Source organism: Symphodus melops, assembly GCF_947650265.1.
Source record: "Symphodus melops genome assembly, chromosome: 11".
NCBI classification, from domain to species: Eukaryota; Metazoa; Chordata; class Actinopteri; order Labriformes; family Labridae; genus Symphodus; species Symphodus melops.
In genome coordinates this window covers 9,117,581-9,143,169 of record NC_136701.1, presented here as the reverse complement: position 1 = coordinate 9,143,169, position 25,589 = coordinate 9,117,581, and the positions used below count along the sequence as shown (strand labels likewise).

Sequence of the window (25,589 nt, the reverse complement as noted above, 5' to 3'; positions counted from 1 at the left end):
TAAACAAACAGAAATTTCATCCCTTTAGATGTGACAAGGGAACTTTTTTTCTTTTCCTACAAACAATCATACTATCTTTTATGGGATAGTGGTCTCCAAGTGCTTCTTCATTGACATTATAAACAGTCACTCTCACCGTATATGGTTATTTAGTGGGACGTAGCATCACTTAAACAAACAGTGTATTAGTTAGAGGACGTCATGTTCTTTGGTAAAGGAGGGTGACAACCGTGTTTGTCTGTGACACTTCAGTGACCTCTGTTAACACCACACACATCAACACAACGAGTGGCAGAAGGCTTGTACACACAAGTATAAAAATACAGCCATAATAAAAAGTGATAGTATCAAAGTTTTCACAGTACAATACACACAACAAATTATTGCACCAAATTGAACTACTTGATCATTTTTCAATATGAGAGAGCAACTCAGGGAAGCTTCAACAGCATTTTCCTCTCCGGGTTTGAAAACGGCCTTTTGCAAATAAAATTGCTAATTGAATAGTTTTGGACATTAAGTTATAGAAACATGACTAAAACTAATTGACACATAGTCATATAGCCAATCAGTTATAAAGGATTGAAATCCTGTCAGACTTGATGGAATCTATAGTCCTTTCTTCTCCTCCCAACATTTCCTGTCTCTCTTCAGCTGTCCTATCTGAGCAAGGCAAAAGTCCCAAAAAATTACTTCAACAAAAGGAGTAGAAATAGTGTGTTGCAACCTCAAATGAAACCCATTAAGAGCTAGAAATAATCAAATGATGTTTTAAAATGTGGATGAACAACCTCAAATGTTTCTTCCACAACAATCAAGTATCATGCAAATATACACACTCTTTATCCAAATGTTTTAGAGCAAGCACCCCAGGTTATACACTCTGGTGTTTTCTTTTGGCAGGTTTGAAGAAGCAGGAGTTGATTGGAGTTTCTGTGTTAATGCAGTTTGTTTCATTTTACACCTTTTGTAACAATAAAGACAAACAATAACAGTGTTATTCGTCACAACTTTCTGTATGTTGCCCCTGTCGCTTTGATGATTTGCATGCACATAACTTGTCAACATTCTCAAGCTGACATTCACAAAGTGAGAGAGTTTAGTGATAAATTTGAGATCAGAGTGGAAAATGATGGATTAAAATATTATTTTGTTTTCAGTTTTAGGGGCTGCTGTCAACCTGGAGGATAATCTGTACAACTGCATTTGAAGTGCCGATGAGCAAGGCACGAGACCCCAACCCCAACCCCTATCCCCAATCCCCAACTCCCTCATAATACTTTAAATTAAAAGTTGAAATCAAGACTGAAATGCCCCTTTTTTCAAATGTGACAAAAAGGTGCTACATAATGTACCAAATCTTCCTGTTGCATGGACAGTTTTGCAACGTGTCCCTCTTACTCCTTTGTTCTCACTTTGTGAGTGTTTGTTTAAAGAACACAAATGTTCAGAAAGATTAGCTAATATTCATTTCAAGTAAAGTCGGTCTTAGTTTGATGCAGATTTCACACAAGTGTTGCTAACTATCCTTTCATGTCGTCCTTCGTTTGCAGAAAAAATTTGCTTCAAATTATTTTTTAAAGTTCTTGCAACTGCATTTAAATGCTACATAAAGCACAATTAAAATCAAATTTATCATGAAAAAACATTACTACCATAAGAAAGATAAAAGCCCCTTGCTCACTAAACAACTGTCATTATTTTTTTCTTGGTATACAGACACCGAAAAGTGAAATTGAACCCTTAACTCACTTTCGATCTCTGGCTGCAGCACTGAAACCTAACAGTATTATATCAGGTGGCCGGCACACAGATAACACAAACACGAATGATAGAAAATCTCCTCCTCTCTGTCTCGCATGGGGAAAAAAAAATCACACAATCACCCCCAGAATCTGGCAGGAAACCTGTACACATGCGTCTCTTCTTGGAGGATGAGTAGAAACATCTACTCGTTAGCTGTCTTCTCTTTGCAGGAGGGTTCACAGAGGATCTCTTTGTGTGGTATTGGATAGGGAAAAGCTGCTCCGCTGCAGGTGCTACCATAAGCCAGTTTGTTGAGACGAGAGAGGCCCTTGATGCTGCCTGGAGGCCGACCGGGGCTGACCTTATACCCAGCTGCTCTGGTTGTACCCAGTGGCCTTCCCGGGCTGGTCTTGAACCCAGCAGCTCTCGTTGTGCCGAGGGGTCGCCCTGTGCTGGTTCTGTATCCGGCAAGCTTGGTGGTTCCCAAAGGCCTTCCGCGTCTGCCCGTTTTCCCGACAGCCTTGTTCTTCTTCTTTCCGTCATCCGGTGCTTGATCAGTGCTCTTAATGCCAGGTACTTTTCCAGGCGAACGGGCGTCCACCCCAAGCACTTCCTGTCTTTGACACACCATGGACTTGTGGCCCTGGGTGGACAAGGCCATTGGAGCCAACGTCATCTGGAGCGCTGACGGAGGGGGAGGAGGGTAGAACTTGTTGGGCTGGGAGGTGCACAGTTCAAAGTGGGAGGCCGGATGGTGGCTGTCTTCTGCGAGGCATGATGGCCTGCTATTCATGCAGAAGTCACTGCTTGTCACCTGACGCATCATCTTCTGCTGGGGTCACAAATAAGTTTTAACTGTGTTATTATCCCCAATATGTAAAAGCACTAACATGTTTCTGATCAGTACAAGGCTAGGTCACATATAACAACAGTGATGACATTGTTAACTTCATGCTCTTTACAACGATGAAAGGGAGAACATTTGAATATCTTAACCACTATAAAAATGAAACCTGGCCTCATTAACGGTAGGAACAATTTGCCTTCTGGTAGACAAGGTTATAAAGGTTTATAAGAGTAGCCTGTGACAAAATAACTACTTCTCATTTGACTATTTTACGACCCTTATTGCACTATAATATCCTCATTGATGTTTAATCTCAATGAAGTACAAAGTCATCTTTAATACAGCATCATATTTATTTTAAACTGGGCATAAAGGTTTCAGTCTATGTGTTAAAAGTCTTACGAACACCCACAGTTTTTGGTACATGATTGGACGACAAACTATGCACTTGTTGTCTTACAATGTTGTCTAAAAATAAAACAACCTCAAAAGAAAACATCCATAGCTTGAATTTATGTTGTATCATTAATCACAAGACAAACAACTTGCTGCTGTAGCTGGTACAACAAGCATATTTACTTGGCACATACTTAAACTGAACATTATTAACACATTGTGTCAGGAATAATTAATAATTGCAGTTACCTTGTAGGCTAGCTTTGGTTTGTTTACTGTTATTGTGCTTTTGTGTAGTTCTGGTGCCTGGGTATCCACACCTATGACTGGATCTGTTTGTTTAGTCCTATACCTCATAGATGTCACATTAAACAGAGTGAATGGTCAAAAAGTTCAAAATACCCAGTTTAATCAGAAAATACTTGAAATAAACTGAACTTATTAATACATAAACACATGTAATAGAGGTTGGGGGTAACCTACAGGTCTTGGGTTTAAGTCCTTGTACAAACTAATTTAAAGTAGTGCTGAAGTGCCTTTGAGCAAAATCCTGAATACCCTGCAGGTCTGCTGACCCAGACCTCTGACATGGGGCAGTATATGTCTAACTCATAACTAATGAGGCTGGATGTAAGGAGGTTTGTTTTTTACTATTACATACACGTCAGTAGTAACACTCATTCACAAAAACCTTTGCACATGTAGTAGACATGTTTGTGTGAAGACAACAAATCCAGCCCAGTGTCACTTCGTTCATCATGTTTAACACAAACAGCTGTGTTCAGGTTTAGGGGTATAAAGGGGTTTAAATTGTTGATGAGGGCTGAAAACTACGCAGATTACCAATCACACTGCGTACATTTTAGCAAGAATAGTAAGTCTATAAAAACAACCTCCGGCCGCCAACATGAGCACTAACATTACTGTACCTCGATTGTTTGCAGATCTCGGACTTGAAAGGGTTAAGGAGAAAAATGATCTTTCATCCCTCAAAGCGCGAGTCGATCCATTTTCCCCCAAAATAATTACTCAGCACGGGTCATCGGCGAGCTGACGTTAGCTAAGCACACACGGCTGAATCGATGTAAATGTTGCCGAGACGTTTTTGTTCTTGTTGAACGTGTTTTTTTTTATCTCCCAGCTCCAGAGGTTTGGATTAGAAACGCAGCCATTTTCCATTAAAAATTAATAAGACGGGAGGGCAGTCTGAGCATGCGCAGTGCACCAAACAGAGGATGTGAAGAAGAGGTTCTCCTTCACTGCTAAAGCTGATATGAGAAAGATCTTTATTTACTCAAAAAATCCAGAAAATCTATCAAAAAAGCTAAAGTAAAACTGCTTTATGTTTTAAGGTCACCGTACTGGAGATGAAATGCAATTCGGTTTTAATGTTTATCAAACACCACTAATGAATAATATACAAAAGCACACTGTTGAATAATTTAAATAGTCGTCATGGGTACACAGTAGCTACATTATTTGTGTTTACAAACAACTAAACAAATCAAGTCCGTTTCTTTAGCAACATGTTTTATTGTGAGGAAAAGTAAAAACACATTTTAATTCATAATAAAGTCCACTTTTGGTATGTTGCTCCTTCCTTTTTACAGGAGGAAATCTGAACCAAAAAAAAAAAAACATCAAAGAAAATGTCCAATATTTAAAAACATATGACAGATAAATCAGCGTATGATTGTGGTGGCTCAATGTCACTGGAGGTCAAATGAACATCAAACATTTGGAAACTTAAAATATGAATAAAATTACAGGAAAGTCAAGTGAAGAACAGAATAAACTTAGGAAGAACTGAGAAACTTCACTTGTGTAATTGAAGAGAACATTATAAAAATATAGACTAAAATATCCATAAACCAATTCGATGCAAGTTGAGAGACGACAGGAGACTGTTGAGCAATGAAACTTTTCCAGTGGGCCTTGTGTTCCTCCTCTACAACACTTTGTACCGGCCTTTGCTTGTTGGTTGGTAAGAATTTTGCTGGAAGGGAAAACGGAGGGAAAAACACGATAAGAAACATCTTTTGTTGATTTTTTTTTTTTACAAACTCATGTCTCTGGCTGTAAACATCTACAACGACAAAACGACTGGACCAGGTTTCTAATTCTACCTGATATGAGCTGTATGTCTAGTACTGTTTGGTGTTTCAAGCTGCAGAAGATACTTACTAATCTGATGAGCTCTTCCTTGATCAGCCGTGTAATCTCTGTTTTGGCTTTCTGCACAGCCAGTTCATTTGCACCTAAAACATCAAGCACAAGTAAATGTGATATGAAATTACATTGGTCGAAGGGTAGTAAAAAAATATATATATACGTTTTCTACACATACTTTCAATAGCCAGGTAGATCTTGCGCTCGCCCTCTTTAGGCTCTTTGCCTGGAGGGAAATATGTTCCTCTGATGGTGATGGCAGCTTCAGAGTATTCACCGATCCTCTGCAGAGCTTCTTTAGACGTCACCTTCCACCTGGCCGTCTGGAAAGATCACAATGAAAAGCATTTTGTACGTCTTCCTTTAAACACTGTCAGAGGGAGCGTGTCGCCTACATTTTCTTCTTTTCCACCTGCTTCCCTCAAATTGTTGAGCATACAACATTAAAATAATTTTTTAATTAGTTACGGAGATAAAATGTTGAAAAGAAAGACTGCTATGTTTTTATCCAGGTTTTAAGGAGAACCTGACCTGTGGGAAGTCATTGATCTCCAGCTCCTCTTCGTATCTCTTGACAGTCTCGGTCGGCTCGGCCCCCTGCCGCTCCTCCTCCAGCTTCTCCACGGGCGTGTAGTTCAGCTTGGCATTGATTTTCTCCGCCAGCTGCTCTGCAATGGTCTTTGCTGAAACAGAGGGTGTCATGATGGTGCCACCTCGCAGGATGGCGTTGGTGGCCTGCTGCATCACATCCTGAACGAGAACAAAAAAAAAAAAAAAACCATCAAAGGATGCACATATGAAGCACAGAGAAATCTAAAGTTACAATGCATGTCAGAGAGGATGCTAATTAAAGTCACAACAGGAGAGACGTATGAATGTATTAAAGATTCTTGATACTCATTTCGTATGTCTCCACAGAAGCACCTAACTTAGAATTTAGTCCAATTATAATAAAGAAACAGTAAAACAACAACCAGGACAAGTGGCCAATGAGAGAGATGATGTGATTTGATGATGTGATTTGGATGTCTTTTAAAGTATTAATTCAATGTTTTTGTCAATGAGTAATTATGATTTGCATGGATGGAAATAAATACCAGCCAGGCCCTCATCAAGAGCTTAAACGCTGAGGTGCACACTGAGTAAAGCTTCACTTCCATGATGCAACTGTGAACTAATCTACACAGATAAACGAGACATCATCATCCTGCAGAGAACATGAACACATAACTTCATCTGCGTTCGGCCTACCTGAGCCTCGGCACCCAGGTTCTTCTGAGCGTTGATCTTCAGCGCCAGCCTCTTGGCCATCTCCAGTTTCTGGATGTTTCCAGCAGATGTGGGTCCGAGACCCGGCAGTCCTCCAGGGACAGCTGATGTGGCAGCGACCACTCCTGGAGCGCCTTGGGCTGCCCCGGGTGCAGACATATCCTTCACTCTCTTCTTAGAGTTAAACATGCTCTCGATTTGCTCCTCAATCTGAGTAAGAGGAGAAGAGATGAGACGGGTTTGAACGAAGACACTGGATTGATTAGTGTGTGATAAGGAAGCGGTAGACTCCAGTAGAGGGCAACACAACAACAAGTACATCATGTTTGATAAACAATTCAATGCAGACGTTACTCACATCCAGAGCGCCATCCTCATCGTCAGAGTCCTGAAGTCCGAGAGCAGCTTTCTGCAGCTTCTTCCTCTCATTGGCTAAGGCATGCTCTGTCTCGTCAAACTTGAAGCCTTTTCCCGAGAAGCCACTGCTGCTCTTAATGGTCTTTCCTTCCTGTCAGATGAAGATGGGGGGAAAAAGGAAGAGCAAGAGAAAAACAAGGGAAATCTATGCAAATTAATTTGCCATGGATCATCGTGAAAGCAGTGCAAAGATGTTCCTTCTGAATTTCCCTCTCGATCAATAAAGTATCCATCTATCTTTTAACAAGTTTATTTTTCATAATTTCTTATTAATTGAGACAAAGCTAATCTAAGATTACTTCAAGATACTGATTTAATTATTTTAAGCAATTATTGATGACAAATTGGAAGTAATGAATGAATGATGAGTGAAACAGATAAAAGGAATCTATGCCTGCCGACACACTGGAAGGCAACTTTTAAGTCTGGTAACCGTTTCCCTTTCCAGCAATGCGAAACACAAAATGGCAGGTAATTACATCCACTAAAATATCATGAGTGAAATCTGATGAACACATGCCTCATCTTACCGCTTTCTGCTGGTCTTTGAAGGAGGCCCAAAGCTGCTCCAGTTCAGGCGGGACCGGTGAGCCAGACAGCTCCAACGCTTTGATGATATCACCAGCGTAACGAACCTGATCCTCTGTGATGAAGGTGTAGGCGTAGCCCTGGAAGACAGAACAGGAAGACAGACAGAATGTAAGTAAATCAACTTATAAGAGGGTTTTTTTTTTTTTTAAATTTCAGAATCAAATCCTCATTTTCTTTAGAGTCTAAAACTGCCGTCACTTTTCTGTCCATGCTGGAAGACAAAGATTGAATGAATTTTATAGCCCTCACTCGTCATTAGTTGTTGTCTTTGTCCATAAGCAGCTGTAAACACAGGCGTGTTGATCAACATATCTGTTTTAGAACTGCTTCTTTCGTACCTTCTGACCGACACCACACAGAAGAGGGCGGGAACTTACAATCTTTGGTCGCAGGAACTTTTTTTACCGTCTGTTCCAAAGGTCAGAACCATTTGGAGAAAAAGTGTTGAAGTTTCTGCTTCACTTGGAACGACAAACAGAAAGAGCTGAAACTAAAGGAGCTGCTCTTTATTTTTCAGAGGCTTGGAGGCAGACACCTCGCTGTCGATGTTCAAATACATAATAATTGTGGGAAATAAATACTTGCTGTTCTAATTTGACATTTTGTGTGTAACTTGTTCTCTTATATTATGGCTGGCTGTATTGCTGCTTGTTGTCTGTCAGTAACTTTGATCACTGTGCTGCTTGCCTGTTTGGTTCAAGACACTTTTGAAGAAGGGATTTTTAATCTCAGTGAGGTTTTCCTGGTGAAATAAAAAGTTATAAACTTCTGTAAATCCATTGAGATAAAAAAACATTTGACAACAAGCTCGTCAGTCTAAGATACTAAAGACGTCATCATTTCCGCTGTAAGTTGTTGACCTTGTTGCCCGCCCGGCCTGTGCGTCCCGCCCTGTGCACGTAGTCCTCGTAGTGGTTGGGACAGTTGTAGTTGACAACCAGGATCAGCTGCTTGACATCCAGGCCTCTGGCTGCCACTGAGGTGGCCACCATCAAGCGACAAGCTCCATTCTTGAAGTCATTGATGATGCTGTCTCTGTCGTACTGATCGATTCCTGAGAAGACAGAAGGAAAGGAGAACACGTCGAGGTTAAATAGCAGTCAAAGCTAACAGCTTTTTTAAGAGGTTTAGGGGCTGAAGCAGGAATGAGATCAAGACACAGAATGATTTTAATACTTTGCATCTTCAGCAAGAGCTTCACTGAAAACATTTATACCTCAGAGCTTATACAGGGCAAACTGGCCATCAATGGACTAAAAATGGAAATCTATACAGCTGAAATATTTCATTGAGTAACATGAGTGTAGCTGATTTTAGGTTCCTTATATGTGACCCCTTACCTCCGTGCAGTGACATGCAAGGATATGAGGCTTTCATCAGGTCTTTGAGCAGAGCGTCTGCATGCTCCTGTTTGTCCACGAAGATGATGACCGAGCCCTTCTCCTGATAGTGACCGAGAATCTCCAGCAGCTTGAGGAACTTTTTGTCCTCTCCAATTACCAACTATGCAAAGACAGATGCAAAGGAAGAGGAGGGGGAGAAATAGTGAGATATGATATGCATGTTTCATTTGGACAGAACAACTAAGGGATTCTTTAGAACGGGTGATTCGCATCCAGGCCTGTCAAGCTACAAATAAACCCTTTCAATGATTACTTTACAGTGAGGTGAATTTGAAATGTGAATGATTTACCACGTGCTGTTCCACATCCGAGCAGACGACACTGCGGCCTCCCACCTGGACCTCTATAGGTTTTGCCAAGATCCTACGAGCCAGTGCCTCCATGGCTCTGGGGAAGGTGGCAGAAAACATGACCGTCTGACGATCTGGACGCACGTTGTCCACAATACGCATCACCTGAGAGGAGGAACCACGAGGGAAAATCAGGAGGTTAGGGAGTGCTCTACTCAGTCTCAAATTTGATAGTGTTTTTCTGCATCACTTGTCCAGCGTAAATAAATGCTTATAGCTTCTTCTCCAACTCTAATCTCGAAATAATGAATGATGTGCATCAAATGTGAGGTAGACACGTCAGATTATGTTCAATGACTGAAGTGTGTATAAAAAGAAATGAACACAGAGGACGCACATCCCCTGCTGTTACTCATCTCAGAGGTAATGAGCTAGTGTTGTTGTGTATGAGCACATGTTCATTTATAATTCACACCTGAGTCTGTCCTGAAGGTCTGTGGCTTTGCACACTGAAATGAGGTGCCTCAAACTGAGTTTTGTCACAAGCTATGATCGCTTTAAGCAAAATGTGTGAAGGCTGAACATTGGTGATGGAAAACTTGATTTCCACTACAACATTTTTCTTCTTTAAGTGCTTCAGTTTTTAAGGTTATTTAAATTTAAAAATATTGTTCATTATGCTTGAGATTCTGACAACTTTCAATTTTATAAACTTTAGTACAAAACTATCCGAGAGATTTTAAGATTTTTATTTCAGTAACATTAGAATGAGGGCTGTCAGCTCGTAAACATCAAAGTGAGACAGCAGCTTCAGGAACTTTTTCTCCTCTTAACCGACTCAAAGCCCTCTTCTTCTGGGCTTCCTTAATTCCCCTTCTTCATCCCTGGAGCAGCACTTTGACCATTGTTTTGAGAACTCACAATTAATGAAGAAAGGAATGCATTTTTTTTTTTAAATCGCAATTCATTGTATGTTTTTTTTTTGTCCCTTCAGTCACACAGTAGATAAACCTCAGCAGTGTCTCCCTGTAGTCATGGTGATGGAAAAGAACGACTGAATGATTTTTAAAGGGAAATGAGACCTTTAAAGGCTTTCAAAACTAAACACCTCACAGATTTTATTCTTAAGTATGACATAATGGATTTTCAAACGTGATTAAAAATGTGATTTATTTTGATTAACTATTGACTTTTTGCATTTAACCACAATTTTTTTTAAAATATATATTTCTAGCTTCAACTAGAATAAAAGACTTTCACTTCTACTCGAGACAGATTTTGGTATGGTATCTTTATCTCACACAAGTATGGCTTTCAGGCACTTCAACCATCTCTGATTGCAAAAAAAAACAATCAGAAACATTTGTATTAGGCATCAAAAAGTAAATAAGCCAAAGTGTTTCTGCTTCAGCAAAAATCAGGGTGACACCTACCTGTGGCTCGAAGCCCATGTCAAACATCCTGTCTGCTTCGTCCAACACCACGTACGTCGCTCTGCGCAGGTTAGTGACTCGACCTTAACACAACAGTCAAGAAAAGTCAGCTCTCAAACACGTCCTGCCTTCTTCAAAAATCATGAAATTAATCTTCTAACCACAAAGAACTCTTTTTACAACTAGTTGGCATTACTTGATAAAACAAGGCTTCCTGACTTGTGCACATTATTCTGAGAACTACTTTCAGCTGGTCAGGGTTTCATTATAATTAATGCTTTAAAATGTGTGGGTTTTTTTTGGTGATCTCAGCTCTTGCGTACCATCTCAGTGGCATGAGGGACCTGTAAAAAGTCAGAAAACAGCCTCAAGATAACATACAAGAGATGGAGGCCCATCAAGCATTATCTGACCGAGCGCCTTTTCACCTACAAGGGAAACATATTACAGATTACCGCGCATGTGTGGAAACAACAAGAACCCTTTCTTTAAAGATTTTGCAGAAAAAAAGGCTTCAAACATTACCCTGATATTCATACACAGCTGTTTACATACTCTTCACTTTGTAATGCAAATACTAAGAAGCTAAATGACAATACTGGGGAGTTTGTTTTTCCAAAGAGACATTTTCTTTCATTTCCTTTAGCGAAGATGTGCCTTTTTTTTTTTTAAATCAGTTTACACTATTCACAAAAGTTTGTCTTTAGACTGGCACATGAGTGAGTCCTAAAACCTGGATGTGAGTTAGCATTATAGCGCCATGGGTTCCTATCTCTAAAAGTCAATGGGGATTTTGAATGGGTTTGAGATGAGATGCCTGAAATAAGGTCTGTGGCTAACACAAGCTTAGGGGAGTTGACGTTTTGTTAGAAGAAATTAAAATTCACAGGTGGGGGTCTCAGCTAACATAGTTACAGTTTTTACACATATTTAAAACTGCGGTCGCTAACAAGTGGAGACATGATCATGCTGGGAACTCTCTCACTAATCCGTTTTAGAGCCTCTAGTCATGTTTTTCAGGGCTCGTTAGGTTAGTAAACAAATTATTAAGTTACAGTTTTGCTAGCTTGTCAAAACTGCTGATTAGATCGATGAAGCATAATGGTCGTGACGTCAAAATAAACTGACCGCGGTTAGCTTTTACTTCTCTCGGCTGCATTAATACTTCAAACTTCATATAAGTGATGTTCATCTGTAAAGATTATCCAGCTGAACCAAACCGCTACGCATGAAAAACGTGTTTGCCACAGATCTTATTTTCTGCAATGATCCAAAATCCAATGCTAAAATCCCATAGGTGAATTCTCATTCCATGGCGAAGCCACTTCCGGGTTGGCCAACAAAAATACGTTGTCACTATTCCAGTCAAATCAAAAACACTGTAAGATCCTTTGGTTGAGCATGCAAGCTTGTTCACTTACTATAACAAGCGACAGATCCTGACAGACTCACGTTACAATACATTCATCACATTTAGATCCTCTCTGGCTCAGGGTTTGAGGAACCTCAGAGACAGCACCAGGTCCACCTACCTGCACTTCTCCTGTTCTTCAGGAATCACTGTCGTGAAGATTTGACTGATCCCAAAGGTGGTCAAATAATGTTGACAGTTTAGTAAGTGGTACTGGCTTGGTTCATTATGTTCTTTATCATAATGTTACATTCATCCCATGCAAAGGTAATCAACAAAAGGCGTTTGAATGAGAGGGTCAGGGTGTGAGAACTCACCGCTGTTGGCCCCCAACATGTCGATCATTCTTCCAGGTGTGCACACGATGATCTCGGCTCCTCTCTTCAGCTCAGCGATCTGCAAGCCAACAACAACAAATGACAGAATTAATAAGAACAAAACAACTGTGAAAGAAACAAAAGGATGCATTTCTTTACTGGACTTTCTTGTTCAAATCTGAGCAGGGCAAACAGAGTCAGACCCGTCGTACGAGTTCAGGCTAACGCAGCAGCGAGCTACTTGAAGGGAAGATGAGACGCTGACTACAGAACATGTGTCTAAGAGACTAAATGAAAGTGACAGTTCTGATCATCACTCAACCGAGGAAACTGTGGCTCACTGTAAGGGCAGGTAGTTGACCGATCAAAGATCCAAAAATCTGTGGTTCAATACCTAGCTCCTTCTACGGAGTGAACAGTTGAATACTGAAATGTAGCGTTCACAGCACCTAAGAGCGGTTGGAGGACGTGAAAAGGGATTCAGATATCCAAACAAAGAAAAATGTGATGAACATCCGTTACTTTCAGAAAAGATCACAGCCAGCTGTGTGACGTAGGAGCAACAGCAGCTCCGTAGTGAGTCCGTAGGGACTTGCAGTGGGAACTGGAGGGTTGCTGGTTCAAGTCCCGAAGCGGACCAAAAATATAAATATAAGTTTATTATTATGGATTACGGAAGAGGTGCCAGATCAGTTCCCGAGTACTGCAGAGGTGCCATTGAGCAAGGCACATAACCCCCACATCTCTCCATTAATGTCCACAGGTCCTGTTTGTGCATGTCTCTACAATAACAGAGTGCGAAACACAATTTCCCCCTCAGGGTTTAATAAAATACATGTTCATGTGATAGAGCCAATTGCAGCCCTGAGTAAAATGAAACACACAAGGAAAATAAGTGTTTACCTGCTCGCTGATACCTGTGCCTCCATAAACACAGACCACCCTGAGTCCCAGTGATTTAGAGAACTTCTTACACTCCTTGGTGATCTGCAGAGCCAGCTCTCTGGTGGGAGTCATGATTACAGCTGGAGGAGAGTGAGAGACACACCGAAAATGTTTCACTTTGTTGGGCTTCTCAAGTATTGCTTAAAACATATTCTGTGCTATTCTTTAAAGAGCAGCTGAATAAAGAAATAAGAAATGCTTAAGAATATTACTGTAAGTGTTTTGACCCCACTATACAGGTTTTATTTTTGTCCTGATTGGAGAAAAAAGTGGGTTTTGAATTATTCGTAGAATAGAAATGAGAAACATTTTTGTTGTCACTAGAAGCCGAAGCAGGTTTAAGTCCGTACAGATTGGTCCCTCGGACTCCTCCAGGGGCCTCTGGTCCATGATGTGTCGGAACATGGGCAGCAGGAAGGCGATGGTCTTCCCGCTGCCGGTCTTAGCGATGCCGATGAGGTCTCTGCCTGACATGACGGCGGGGATGGCCTGGGCCTGGATGGGCGTGGGCTTTTCATAGGCTTGCCTGGGTGCACATGTTAATGTTCAGAAAGAGTCAAGCATTATATAGAATAAAAACAATCGTTCCTGCAGGCCTGATAATGTCACAGTGCTGTAGGTGTTTTCAGAGGGCAGAACTTACAGGAGTGGAAGGTTTCTAAGGCCCTGTAATGCTGTGACAGTAAAACGAAACAGTTGAGTATTGGATTGGCCTTTCGTTCACACGGCGTTGTTTCACGGGGGTGAAAACGCAAGCTTTTGAATTCGACCTCCAGGGTGGAGCGAAACTGATACGGGGGGCGTATCGCAGCCATGTGAACGAAACGGAGCGAACTCTCTGGCTGCGATGACCTCACCACACCTCCCCCCATACATTTGGACATGCGCAGTAGTCGAGAACAAACATAAGCAACAATGGCGGCGGATTTGCTTGTGCTATGTGCTTCAGCAGCTATTCGCGTTGTATAAACAGAACCTTGATATGATACATCGTGTATGTCGCCGCCGAAAGAGCATTGAACACTTGCTGCAAATTGTTCAACCTTTACCCAAGCACAGGGCGACCATACGCAGCATTTGGGTAAGACTTGGGAGAACTAGTCGCTAAAGAGGATGTTTTGTAGGAAGTGGTTGTACTGGTGAGGGTCGTGCGTGTTGCGCTGTAAAGTTCCACTGCCCACTACTGGCCGGGCGTGAGAACTATATCATTTTCACTCAGGCAAGACCTGCCGTGTAGACTGTCTGTACTTCGATGCGTTTCTGAACACAGCGTCTCTGTGTAAATGGGGCCTAACACACCTGGCAAATATCTCTTCTTCACGTCTCTGCTAACTTTGTTTGAATAACCCCCTGAATGTTTCCTCACCTCTTCAGAGCACTGAGGATCTTCATAGACACACCACACTGCACCCAGGTCTTGATGGGTTTAGGACAGCCCTTCCCTTTGACAATAATGCCTTCCAGTTCAAGTCTGTACGCATTCACATCTAAAACAATGAAAACAAGATAACAGGGAAATGTTAAATGGGTAGTAAAGATTTACATGAACCATTGTGCTTAATATAACAAGTCATCAACATGTTTTATTGAACTGCTGGAAAGAAGCACACTTTACACGATTAGTTCTAATCTTTGTTGGCGTCTACTCATAAATATATATAAATATATATATGATGTAGCTTGATTCAATTCATAGTGAATAAATATATCTTTATGAAGACTGGCTGCATTTTGTATTGTTAAGGAGCAAAGTTTTATATGTAGAGATTACATTTATTGAATATTTTGAGAATTTGAATACAAACACTGGATCATCATTTTCATGTTGCTTATTTTACGTACCTTCCTGAGACATCCTGGCGAGCTCAGGGACCTCCACGTAGAAGTTTTTACGATACGGCTCGTACTGGATCTTCCCATGGTCGACAGGCTCCAGGATCTTCCTCTGTTTGGTCTGAAAGCCTGTCAGTGCCGTTTGCAGATCCACCTCCTCCTCTTCTGACGAGTACTATCAAACACAAATCGGACAGTTAGCAGTGTGTTCCCTCAAGAGAAACTTTAAACTTTGTTTGATCAGTTCACGACTTACAACTGACAAAACATTTTTTTAATTAAAGCCATCAGAGCTGAAGAGAAAAATGTATCACCTTCTTAAAAAAATTGAAACAAACCAGCAACAATGATGATGGTTTAACAAAATACAAATGTAAAATAACTCACTTCCATAGCATCCTGGTCATTCTCCATCAGCTCACCCTTCTTCTTGTGTGTGTGAGGTCCTTTCTTGGTTTTAACAACGGTCACCACTTTGGTCACCATCATCGCTCCTTTCTGTTGAACATAAGACAAGTAAGTTTAGATTTATCCAAACAATAACAAACAAATACAAAGACGAGATTTTAAACTGGTCCCAGACTCAATGAAAAACAGCAGAGGACAATCAACACACTGTGTGTACAGCTAACGCTAATTAACAGTGTGGATACCACATTAACAGCTCTGCACTAAAAAAACGTTTAAAAATGTTGCTTTGCTCTTTTTCTGTCCTGATGGCAGGAGGAGGTCACGTTTAATCAGTTCCCATTGGTTTCTAATAAACATCAAAGACACTGATACAATATAAGCTCCTTTAACAAGTAGCACAAACTTGTGGCTGCAGGTGGAGAAGCATGGTTTCAGAAGAATGCTTCATAAGCCAAACTCTGACATACCATGACACCATGAAATCGACTACAGCGATGCTGTAGTATTTTGTCCTCACACTTACCTTGTCATTTCCTTTCACACCGCCCATGTTGAACTTCTTCACCTCCTGTTTCACTTCCTCCATGTAGGCGTCCAGAGGGTCGATGTCGTCCTCCTCGGCTATCTGCTCCATGGGAGTCTCCTCCTTCTCTCCCTCGTCTAACAGCTCCTCCTTTATGTCCTTTTCCTTAATCTCACTCTTACCCTCCCCATCTTCATCGTCGTCAGCTTCCATCGGAGCTGAAGCATCCTCATCGTCATCTGAAATGAAGAGTCAACTGTTAGACTGCACAGGATTCAAGTGTTGAGTGTGAGTGAGTGAGTGAGTGAGTGGGTCTTTTTCAAACCGTCCACTACACCCTAGCCCTACCCACTACCCCTCCGTTTGCGCGGAGGGCCCGCCATATTAAGTCCGTCTCAAACCACTTAGCGGGGAGTGGTAGTGGAACATAAAACCCTCCGCCAGCGAGTCTGCACCAATGCCGACTTGATGATCACGTGTAACGCCTATTGCGTCCGGTAGTCACGGAAGGAGTGACCTATACAAAAGTAAGTTCCGTGTGTAAGTGTTTGAACAAACCAAAACACTGCTCCAACTCAGATGGACATTTAATATCATCATACAGACGTGAACAACTTCACCTGTTTATTGTTTTAAAGTTTCAAATAAAAGCCTTCTCTTCTTTACTTCCTTCTGTTGATGTGTTTATTTGATTGTGTTTCATATTTAAAGGGACTGTTGCAAAAACTAAAGAATATTAAATTATGTTGCAGACAACTTCTCACTGTTATTTATCTATCATTGTTCTACTTTTGATTTCTTTGTAAAACTTAATTTCGGCTACAACAAAAAAATAAACGTCTTGCAGCTGTGATGTTCATTTATAGTCTCCTTGTCTGTGCTTTCATTTAAGACAACCTGTTCTTTGATATAATAAATTAACTAAAAATTCAATTATAAATTACAATAAAGAATGTGGGCTCCATCTGATCGTTTTGCTATAAGTCTACGCTAATATAAATTTACTAGAGAAAAATAATCTACATAAAGACTTTTACAGAATGTATTACGTACATTAATAATAAGCCGTTCCCCCAGGATGCCTCTGAGTAACCATGGTAACACACACTTCCTGTTTCCACCTGAGAGAGCGAAGTTTGTCCCAAAGCCTGTGGCTGTATTTCTACCCTACACCTGGATGGAGGGGACTTCATTCAGCTGCGAGTGTGACTTCTGACGGAGTGCACTCCGTCACGGAGGGGGAGTGTGTAGGAGTTGGTTTGAAAAAGGCCCAGTGAGTGAGTGGGTGGGTGTGTTTGAGAAAAGTGGATGAATCAATTACAACTTCATCTGAATTGACTGAATTAACTTGTGTTTTCCGCTGTTGTTAAGGATATTCATGATAACCTAAAATGAACTAAACAGTGATTTCTCACCGTCATCATCCTCCAGACTCCACTTCTTGCCCTGCTTCATCTCCTCCAGTTCTCTCTTAATCTCTCCAATGTTCTCGATTGCCTTCTTCCTCTGCTCTTCCCTCCATTTCTCCACACGCTCCTTCCTCTTCCTCATCTCCTCCTCCAGCTTGTTCTGGTCAAAGTCTTGCTGCATGGACACAAAGAAGAGATGAGAAATGTGGCATCACTTTACACGTAATGACGTTTTAGAGGTTCCAAGATTGTAATTAACAGAACTTACATCCTCAACCTTCTCATCTTCTTTCTCCTCTTTTATCTTTTTCTTGTCGGATATAGGATCAACGCTGTCTTTCTCTTTGCTCCTTGACCTTTAGGGAAGTTAACAGTCAGAAAAGAGAATTGAAAAAAAAAGGGGGAAAAAAGAGAAAAATGTTCACATCATTTTTGTTAATGTAAAAACAACTCCATTGGAAATTGCACAAAAAACATCAACTGCCGTTACAAAGTCATAATTCACGACTGCAGAGGTTTTGATGGTTATGATATTTTTTCTACTTTGCCTCACTTTTCATCTGGTCTCCTGCCCTTGCTGGGGCTAGCAGATCGGGACCTCCTGGCTCGACTCCTGCTGCCTGATCTTCTCCTCTCTCTGCTCCTGGACCTTCTCCTGTCTCTGCTCCTGGAGCGCCTGGACAGCAGAGGCATCAGATGAGAGGAAGGCAACGCTGACTTCTTTACAGAAGTTTTTTCAGTTCTTATTGTCAGGTGATCACTCACAATGGACTATAAATAAGCAAACAACTTCAAACACCTACATAACTATATAGTCATAGCACTAAATTACATTGAAAATGTCTTTAATAATGATTGTGAGTTTTGTTATGAGAAGTGAAACAGATTTGAACATTGTGAATTCAAAGTCAGCCCACTTGGGTCCCCTTAGGGTTCTGTTGATATCATGGTACAAGCTCCATCATTTAGTTGTCTTCTTCTGCTTTCCAGTATCTAGTGATCTTTCATGTCATCAGTGCTACAACCCCTTTACATCGTCTCACGCTCACCTGACCCGTTTCCTGTCTCTGGATCGGGACCTGCGGCGTTCCCGGCTCCGGGATCGCTCCCTCCTGTTTCGGTCCCGGTCGTCCTTCTTGGAGCGTTTTTCCGGGGATCGACTCTTTGATCGGCTCCCGGATCGTCCGCAAGATGCAGAGCGTTTCCTGTAGTGTCTGAAGACCAAAACATTACAATATTCAGGTCAGAGGAAAGTTAGCTTCATTTTTGTTAAAGGAAACCTGCAAATATAAAACTGTGATTCACATTAAACAAGTATAACACGAGACCGCTGTGCTTTAACATTCATACCAAAGCTAGCATGCTACTAGAAATTAGCCGGCTTAGCATCCACGAGTTGATTAAAATCAATTTAAGCAAGGATAACAAAAGATGTGTTTTTATCATTCTGAAATACCTTGACTCGCGCCCCATATCTTTCCACGGGGTAAAGTCTAGTAAAGAATTCAATAAGTTTGCAGATAGTCGCAGCTCTTGTAAGTGTGGTGGTTGTTTGTGTCCTGAACCTGCAGCTAAAAAAAACTGCGACGGCTCAGTTCACAAACTCAGACGTGAAACAACGCCGCCCCGCGGTGGGAGGTCAGAGTGGCAACTCCTGAATAGAATTTCCTAAGGCACGTGAAGCCAATTTGTCACATGCCTAATAAAAACTAAATGTGCTGTGCTTTGGTCCAAATATAATATGCAGTCCATGAGTTATTGAACTGTATTGACTATGCTATTGCACTATTGCACACTACCTCACTTTAACTTTGTATTTTTTAATCTGCACTCTGTCTATATTGTTAATACTGTAATTTATCTACCTCATAGTAATTTGCTATTTGCACTACTGCACACTACCTCACTTTAACTTCGTATTTTAATCTGCACTCTGTTTATATTGTTAATACTGTAATTTATCTACCTCATAGTAATTTATCCACATTCTACCTCAAAGCGAAACACTCACAAGTGCCTTGTCTGTCGATTGTCTGTTGTTCGTTATTTGTTGTCCAAATGTCTTTAGTTAAGTTATTTGTTGTCTGTAGTTCGTTATTTGTTGTCCAAATGTCTTTAGTTAAGTTATTTGTTGTACAGTATTGCTAGTTTTTTTCTTCAGTGCTCTTTTATGCACTGCAGGTTTGCACTGGGGGGGGGGGGGGGGGGGAGAATGCAATTTCATCTGTGCTGTATGTTTAACATGTGGCATATTTGACAAATAAAGAACCTTGAACCTTGAACTTGATGAGTGGAGATACCAGGGCAGGGTATCTTCTTACCAGAATCCAACTTGTGATGTCACAAACTGAGACATTTTGAAACAAAGTATTTTTCTGTGTGGAAAGACTTCTGCAGACCACAAACAAATGACTGGATGGATTTATTTCAAATTGTGTAGGTCGATAGACACTCAGGTTACCCAAATAAAAGTTCAAATTTTCTTCATATGTCCACTTTAAAATCTCTGTCAAAGGTTGCAAGAGATCAGCAGTATGCAAGTGTTAGTAAAGTATTTCCGCTGTTTATGCTGTAACATAAACTAAAATGAATAAATAGAAATTGAGAGGCAAAACAAGGTAAGATTTATTTGTACAAGTACTATTTATTTGGTATGACTTGTCAGATTATTATTCCTGTTTATAAGGAGATAATGTTAATATGTCAACACTCAGCTTTTTACTTCAGATGAAATACGTATGGGTCTGAAGGAGTCATAAAAAAACGGGTATTCTGTAAGCATGATCAAAAAACATTCAAGTAGGTTCAGACAAGTCATAGGGTAAACCAAACCAATTTATGTATAAGGAAAAAAAATATTCACATCAAATAAATTAATTTGGATAATATATGAAGGATGGAAGGAGACATCCCAGCCCAGAAGTAGAGTATATATAAATAATGAAAGATCAAGGCTGAACAAACTATAGCAGGACACTTCACTAGAATTACTCTGCACAAATAAGCGTACAATCCCCCACTGCCTTATAATCATTTACAGAGACACTGCTTTCCAGTTTAACCCACAAAATCCTGTCAATAACAAGATTTCATTGCGTTGAATAGTGTATGAAGTTAACTGCATTTTCGGCTCATTTTAGTGCAAAATAAACTCGACATCAAGGGATAAATGCTTTTTTTGACTTCACAACAAAAATACAGCAGATCTTAACAGTTCATAACAAATGCTGGCTCTTTTGAAAACAGGATGGCCGATAGCAATAGGAAATGGTACTTAAAGCACAAACACAAGATTTATATAAATCGATAAGAGGAGAGTTCATGTTTCTGATAGATTGATCCTAAATTCAGAAAAGCTTCGTAATAAAAAGCCGACCCTGGTTCATTTTTTTGCCAGTGGCGTGGTGTCAACAGATTCTTGGTAACATACGTTAGATTCAAAAGCTAACTTGAATGACTGAAATACTTAGCTTCTGTGTTTAACGCTGCAAGTAGTATGAACATAGCAAGTCTGTTAACTCCTCATATTTCTGTCTCCAATCAAAGACAACGGATAGTCAGAATCCAGAGAGATATTAAGTACTTCAAAATTAAACGGCACATTTATAACTTTTAAGCTGCTGTTGTATCAATTTATGTTAGCATACAACCATTGTTTGCAAACGCTACGCACTGATAGTTACACAATATGATGGAAATGTTTTACATGTTTATTTTAACAAAGTACAAAGCAATAGCTTCATCGCATGTATTTAACGATGAATGTAAAACAAACATTCCAATCATACAGTGTAACAATAGCCAAAACTATTTTGCACATCAGGTATTTATTGAAAGCAAATGTTAGCTTGTGTCTAACTGTAGCGACTACATTATCATACACATCCCTCCATATGTTCCTATGGATTTTCACTGTCCATTGTCCCCTCAGTTGCTTACCAGTTTGTAAGTGACGATTGATGACATGTACTTGTTTGTAAATGTAAAAGTTTGAATTGCCCCTCAGGGTCAAATAAAGTTTTTTTGAATTGAACCATTTTCCATTCTTGAGTATTACATTTACTAATTCATTGCTAAATCTTACAAATTAATCAAACCTAGCAAGAGAAATGGTGCAGTATGTTTGTCGCACAAGCAAACATAAACCTGTTTGTTTTTCTGGTTTGGTTCAAAACAAGAACGAATTTGAAATCTGTGAACAAGGTTCTCTTTTTACAATCACATGTAGTGTGGCCTTATCAGAAGATTAATGAGCACAGCGTCCATCTGACATACTGCCCCAAACATACAGCTGCAAAGACTCATTTCCAGACTGTACACAACAAGCTCACATCAGCCCATTTAAATGACCACAATTTGTTGCTTTGGGAGACAGACGGAAAGAAAGGAAGAGGCTGGGCTTCCAGTCCATCAGGGGGTCTCTGAGCCTATAAGAAGCAGGATCTCATGTGAGAGTATGAAGGTGAAGAAGTAAACGCAGAGGTCGGCAAAGACATCTCCCATCCTCCTGTAGGTGTCCATGGAGCGGTTGATGACCTCAGCAGGGATGCCGGAGAGCAACAGCGCAGCAGTCAGTACTGTGGTCTGGGCCTTCTTCTCCACCTGGAGGTACAAAGTACAACTATGATTCATAGCAGCAATTTATGATGACATTTCTCTGAGGATTAAAATAATCCAGCTTTCACCAAAAATAATGAAAATCCAACTGAGCCCTTATCTGAACCATAGATATCACTGCTTCAATACCGCACCTCCATAATACCGCCTAATGTTAACACTACTGCTCTGTAACTATGACAAAAAATACAACAGTATGCATCAAGAAAGCTGTCATTTATTTATTCATTCTTGTATCATGTTTGTTTTACATGATAAATTATTCTCCATTAAAATGGGGAAAGTACGTATACTTGAAAAATTGACTGGAAACTCACCTTTGGAAAGTATTTGGACAACCCCATGTAGGCCAGCTCGAGGGTCAGGAATGGAGCAAATATTGACTAAAAAGAAAAGAAGATGAAATTACTTTCATAAAAAATCGTTATAAGTTAAGGTTCATGACTTGTCCACAAAATCATCTGTAATCAGCCCTCTGAGAGATGATACCAGGTACACAAAGTTTACCACTATTTTGTTGGTTCACTACATGTTAGGAAAGGAGAACATAGTTGTTTTTACATTTTTACAAATGTGTAATTTTATAAAGACATTACCAAGTTGTATTAATGATCTCTTACCGTCTTGGATGATGCCAAGCACAGGCTATATGAACAACATGTGACTCATCTTTTCTACTCCCATGAATGACTTATTCCAGCAGACTCACCAGATACTTGCAGACAGAAACTCTGACGAAAATAGCGAGGAGGATGCTGCCAATGAGCCTAAAGACTATGAAGGGATCAAACTCCTCAACCTCAGACTCTCCGTCCTGGGTCGGCTTCTCATTGGCCAGCTGACCTCGCAGTTTCATGGCATCGTCAAAACGGGACAGGTACTTCTGAAGGCCTCTTCGGGGGGAGTTACTGATGTCGTCCGATGCACGCTCTCCCCTCGATCTCTGTCGGATCCCCGCAATATCATCATCCAGGGAGCTCGTGTGTGACTCGCTGCAGCCTGGCAGTGGTGAGCCCCTCCTCTCTGGAGTGGCACTGTGGGAGCGGCTGCCAACACCTGAAGCTTCTGGCAAGAAAGGGGACGGTCTTGATGAAGACGAAGATGAGGACCATGGCTCTGTCCTGTCAAGATCCAGGTGAAAGCGGGGTTCTGTGGGACGCCGAGATGCTGCAGCTGAGGATGTAAGCAACACACACTGTTTTATCACATCAAACTGCTTATGAATTGACATTTTCTGCATCATTCTGTTTCATTTGTCTGTGAAATATAATCTTTATAATCTTTTGGCTGGTAAATCTGAAAATACAATATTTTAGGGGAGAAAATGAATCATACCAGTGTCCAGAATTCTACATAGTGTTTCTAATTTGGTAGTTTATTGAGAGAGACCCACAATATTCAACCATATTCAAGTGAATAAATAAATGAATCTAATGATTACAAAGTTAGTTGTGAAAGAAAGGTGGACGTGTAGACACATCCTTACTAATAAAGGATACTGCATCAGCGAGCCTCAGACTTATTCTCCATCTTCACAACAAACTTTGTAATCAGGACAATCGTTTATTTATTTGCTATTTGACTTCTTTCTCCTTTTCTTGGAGAGCATCTCATTTGGCCCAATGCAGCACTTCCTTCAACCTTTTTTTCTTTCAACCAAAATATTTTAGTCGACAATATTTAAGACTAAGAAATTTATTTAATATTAACAACCATGACGTTTCTGTATCAAGAATAATGCTAATGTCTAATAAACTATTATACATGTTTTGGTATACTTTATTCATGAATCAACTATTTTACAGCTCAATAAACCCAGCACAATATAGGTAGCAGCTACTTTGAGTCCCATTCATGCAGCTTGTGAACCCATGTTTCCATCTATTCACCAGTAGTGAATATTGACATTAATGATAACCCATGTTTCCATCTAGTCACCAGTGGTGAATATTGACATTAATGATAACCCATGTTTCCATCTAGTCACCAGTAGTGAATATTTATATTAATGACAACCCATGTTTCTATCTGTTCACCAGTAGTAAATATTTAGATGAATGATAATTCATGTTTCTATCTATTCACCAGTAGTGAATATTTACATCAATGATAAAACTGTTTGATGAATAAAGGATATGTGCTGACTGCAGCTCAAACAACAGCAGTAAAACAGATTAGGTGAATACTCGGGCACTGAGGTGTATACTGCTGTCTTTATCATATCCTACCGTTATTTTCAGACTCGGTTTTGGTGAAGCCCACTATCCTGTTCATGCGGTCCTCTGAATTCAGGAGCAGTTTTCTCCTTCGGATCTCGGCTCTTCTCTGCGCAGCTGACAGAGAAGCTGCTTTTTCCTCGTTGCCCTCTCCGGATTCCATGGTCAAACAAATAAAGCGTTTACAACAAATTAAATTCAAGGAGCCAAAATAAGAGCAGATAAGTATCGACAAAACAAAAGCCCAGCCCACTGAATTAACCGATAAACATGACTGAGCGATGTCTGAGAAAGGACGCACAGTGATGACGTCACCAGGCGAACAGGTTTTCACTGTTAGCCGTCAGCTAAATCAATAAATTAAACCTTTTCTTTTTCTTTGCTGAATTACTCGTAATACACTGAATCTGGGGCCCACAGCGTGCTCTTGGATTGCTATGAAGCATTTGATACTGTGGAGCATAATTTTTTCATTTATTCTTTGCTTGGTGACTAAGAAAATTATTAAATAAGATTATTAATCACACTCACACCTCTCCATTGATCCTGAATGCTTGCATTTTTTTTTAAGGCGTTCAAAACTTTAGGACATGAAATATTATGAAGGCACTAACAACTTTTTGTTTGAGAAATAACTGTCTCAATCAGAATGCTTTATAGAGATTAATGTAGATGTAGAATTAATTTCTATAAATTGTCTTGAATTGCCCCCCAGGGACAAATAACGTTTTTTGAATTGAATTGAAGGCCTAGCCTATTATTCAAACAATTTATAGTTTATCTCACAAAGGTTGTGTACTTTTTTATCAACTAAATTCAACAAAAATGTGCAAACTCTAAACTTGTATAATATGCAGATTTGAAAAATAATAATCAAAAAAGTTTAATAAAGGTGTTTAAAAAAAACTTTTTGTGCATCAGTTTTGGAGTTTTTTTATTTTTATCTGACGTCTCTTTCTCTTATGGAATCTTATTATCTTGCAGACACGTGTTCTTCCTTACTCTCAGTTTATTATGTTTTATGTGTTATGCACTTCAGGTTGCCGATTCACAACTGGCCTGGGACTACAGCTGGAAATTAACCACAAAGGCTAAAGCTGATTTTCCACGAAATAATAAACTAATAAATTAAAACAAAAAAAACTAATTATGGAAATGGCGCCAGCATAACCACATTTTAAACAATCCTGATCACAGCCACTGTACAGCAGCAAGTAAGAAAAGTGTCTGCTTTTAATTGACTAGTTTAAAATCAGAGCGCTAAACATGGAAGCCTGCTGCTACAAATAGCCTGATAGGCTACACACAATGATTAGTTGAATTCAAAGAAAGTTTAATAACAGTTA

At 40.1% G+C, this 25,589-nt stretch overlaps 3 protein-coding genes across 4 annotated transcripts; all 3 read right to left on the bottom strand.

Moving 5' to 3' along the window:
• Positions 1-1,423: 1,423 nt before the first annotated feature.
• Positions 1,424-4,404, bottom strand: cUnh5orf24 (chromosome Un C5orf24 homolog). Of its 2 annotated transcripts, none has more exons than XM_079355636.1 (2): positions 3,919-4,404; positions 1,424-2,578 (listed from the first exon to the last, which is right to left on the bottom strand). In XM_079355636.1, exon 2 carries the CDS (start codon positions 2,570-2,572, stop codon positions 1,949-1,951), a length of 624 nt encoding a protein of 207 aa, XP_079211762.1. In that variant the 5' UTR covers positions 2,573-2,578; positions 3,919-4,404; the 3' UTR covers positions 1,424-1,948. The 2 variants fall into 2 exon arrangements, with proteins under 2 accessions (XP_079211762.1, XP_079211761.1); XM_079355635.1 differs by having other exon boundaries at positions 1,424-2,575.
• Positions 4,405-4,502: 98 nt separating this feature from the next.
• Positions 4,503-19,028, bottom strand: ddx46 (DEAD (Asp-Glu-Ala-Asp) box polypeptide 46). The gene is made up of 23 exons (XM_079355633.1): positions 18,867-19,028; positions 18,460-18,624; positions 17,964-18,086; positions 17,679-17,766; positions 17,417-17,585; positions 16,002-16,240; positions 15,455-15,565; positions 15,077-15,242; positions 14,601-14,721; positions 13,585-13,760; positions 13,193-13,314; positions 12,290-12,368; positions 10,562-10,644; positions 9,129-9,293; positions 8,776-8,938; positions 8,296-8,489; positions 7,375-7,512; positions 6,786-6,935; positions 6,410-6,637; positions 5,690-5,908; positions 5,337-5,481; positions 5,174-5,247; positions 4,503-4,985 (listed from the first exon to the last, which is right to left on the bottom strand). The coding sequence occupies exons 1-23, from the start codon at positions 18,881-18,883 to the stop codon at positions 4,938-4,940; spliced, it is 3,183 nt and encodes a 1,060-aa protein (XP_079211759.1). The 5' UTR covers positions 18,884-19,028; the 3' UTR covers positions 4,503-4,937.
• A 1,001-nt stretch (positions 19,029-20,029) lies between these two features.
• Positions 20,030-24,566, bottom strand: camlg (calcium modulating ligand). The gene is made up of 4 exons (XM_079355305.1): positions 24,256-24,566; positions 22,737-23,200; positions 22,345-22,410; positions 20,030-22,012 (listed from the first exon to the last, which is right to left on the bottom strand). Exons 1-4 carry the CDS (start codon positions 24,404-24,406, stop codon positions 21,821-21,823), a joined length of 873 nt encoding a protein of 290 aa, XP_079211431.1. The 5' UTR covers positions 24,407-24,566; the 3' UTR covers positions 20,030-21,820.
• Between the last annotated feature and the right edge of the window lie 1,023 nt (positions 24,567-25,589).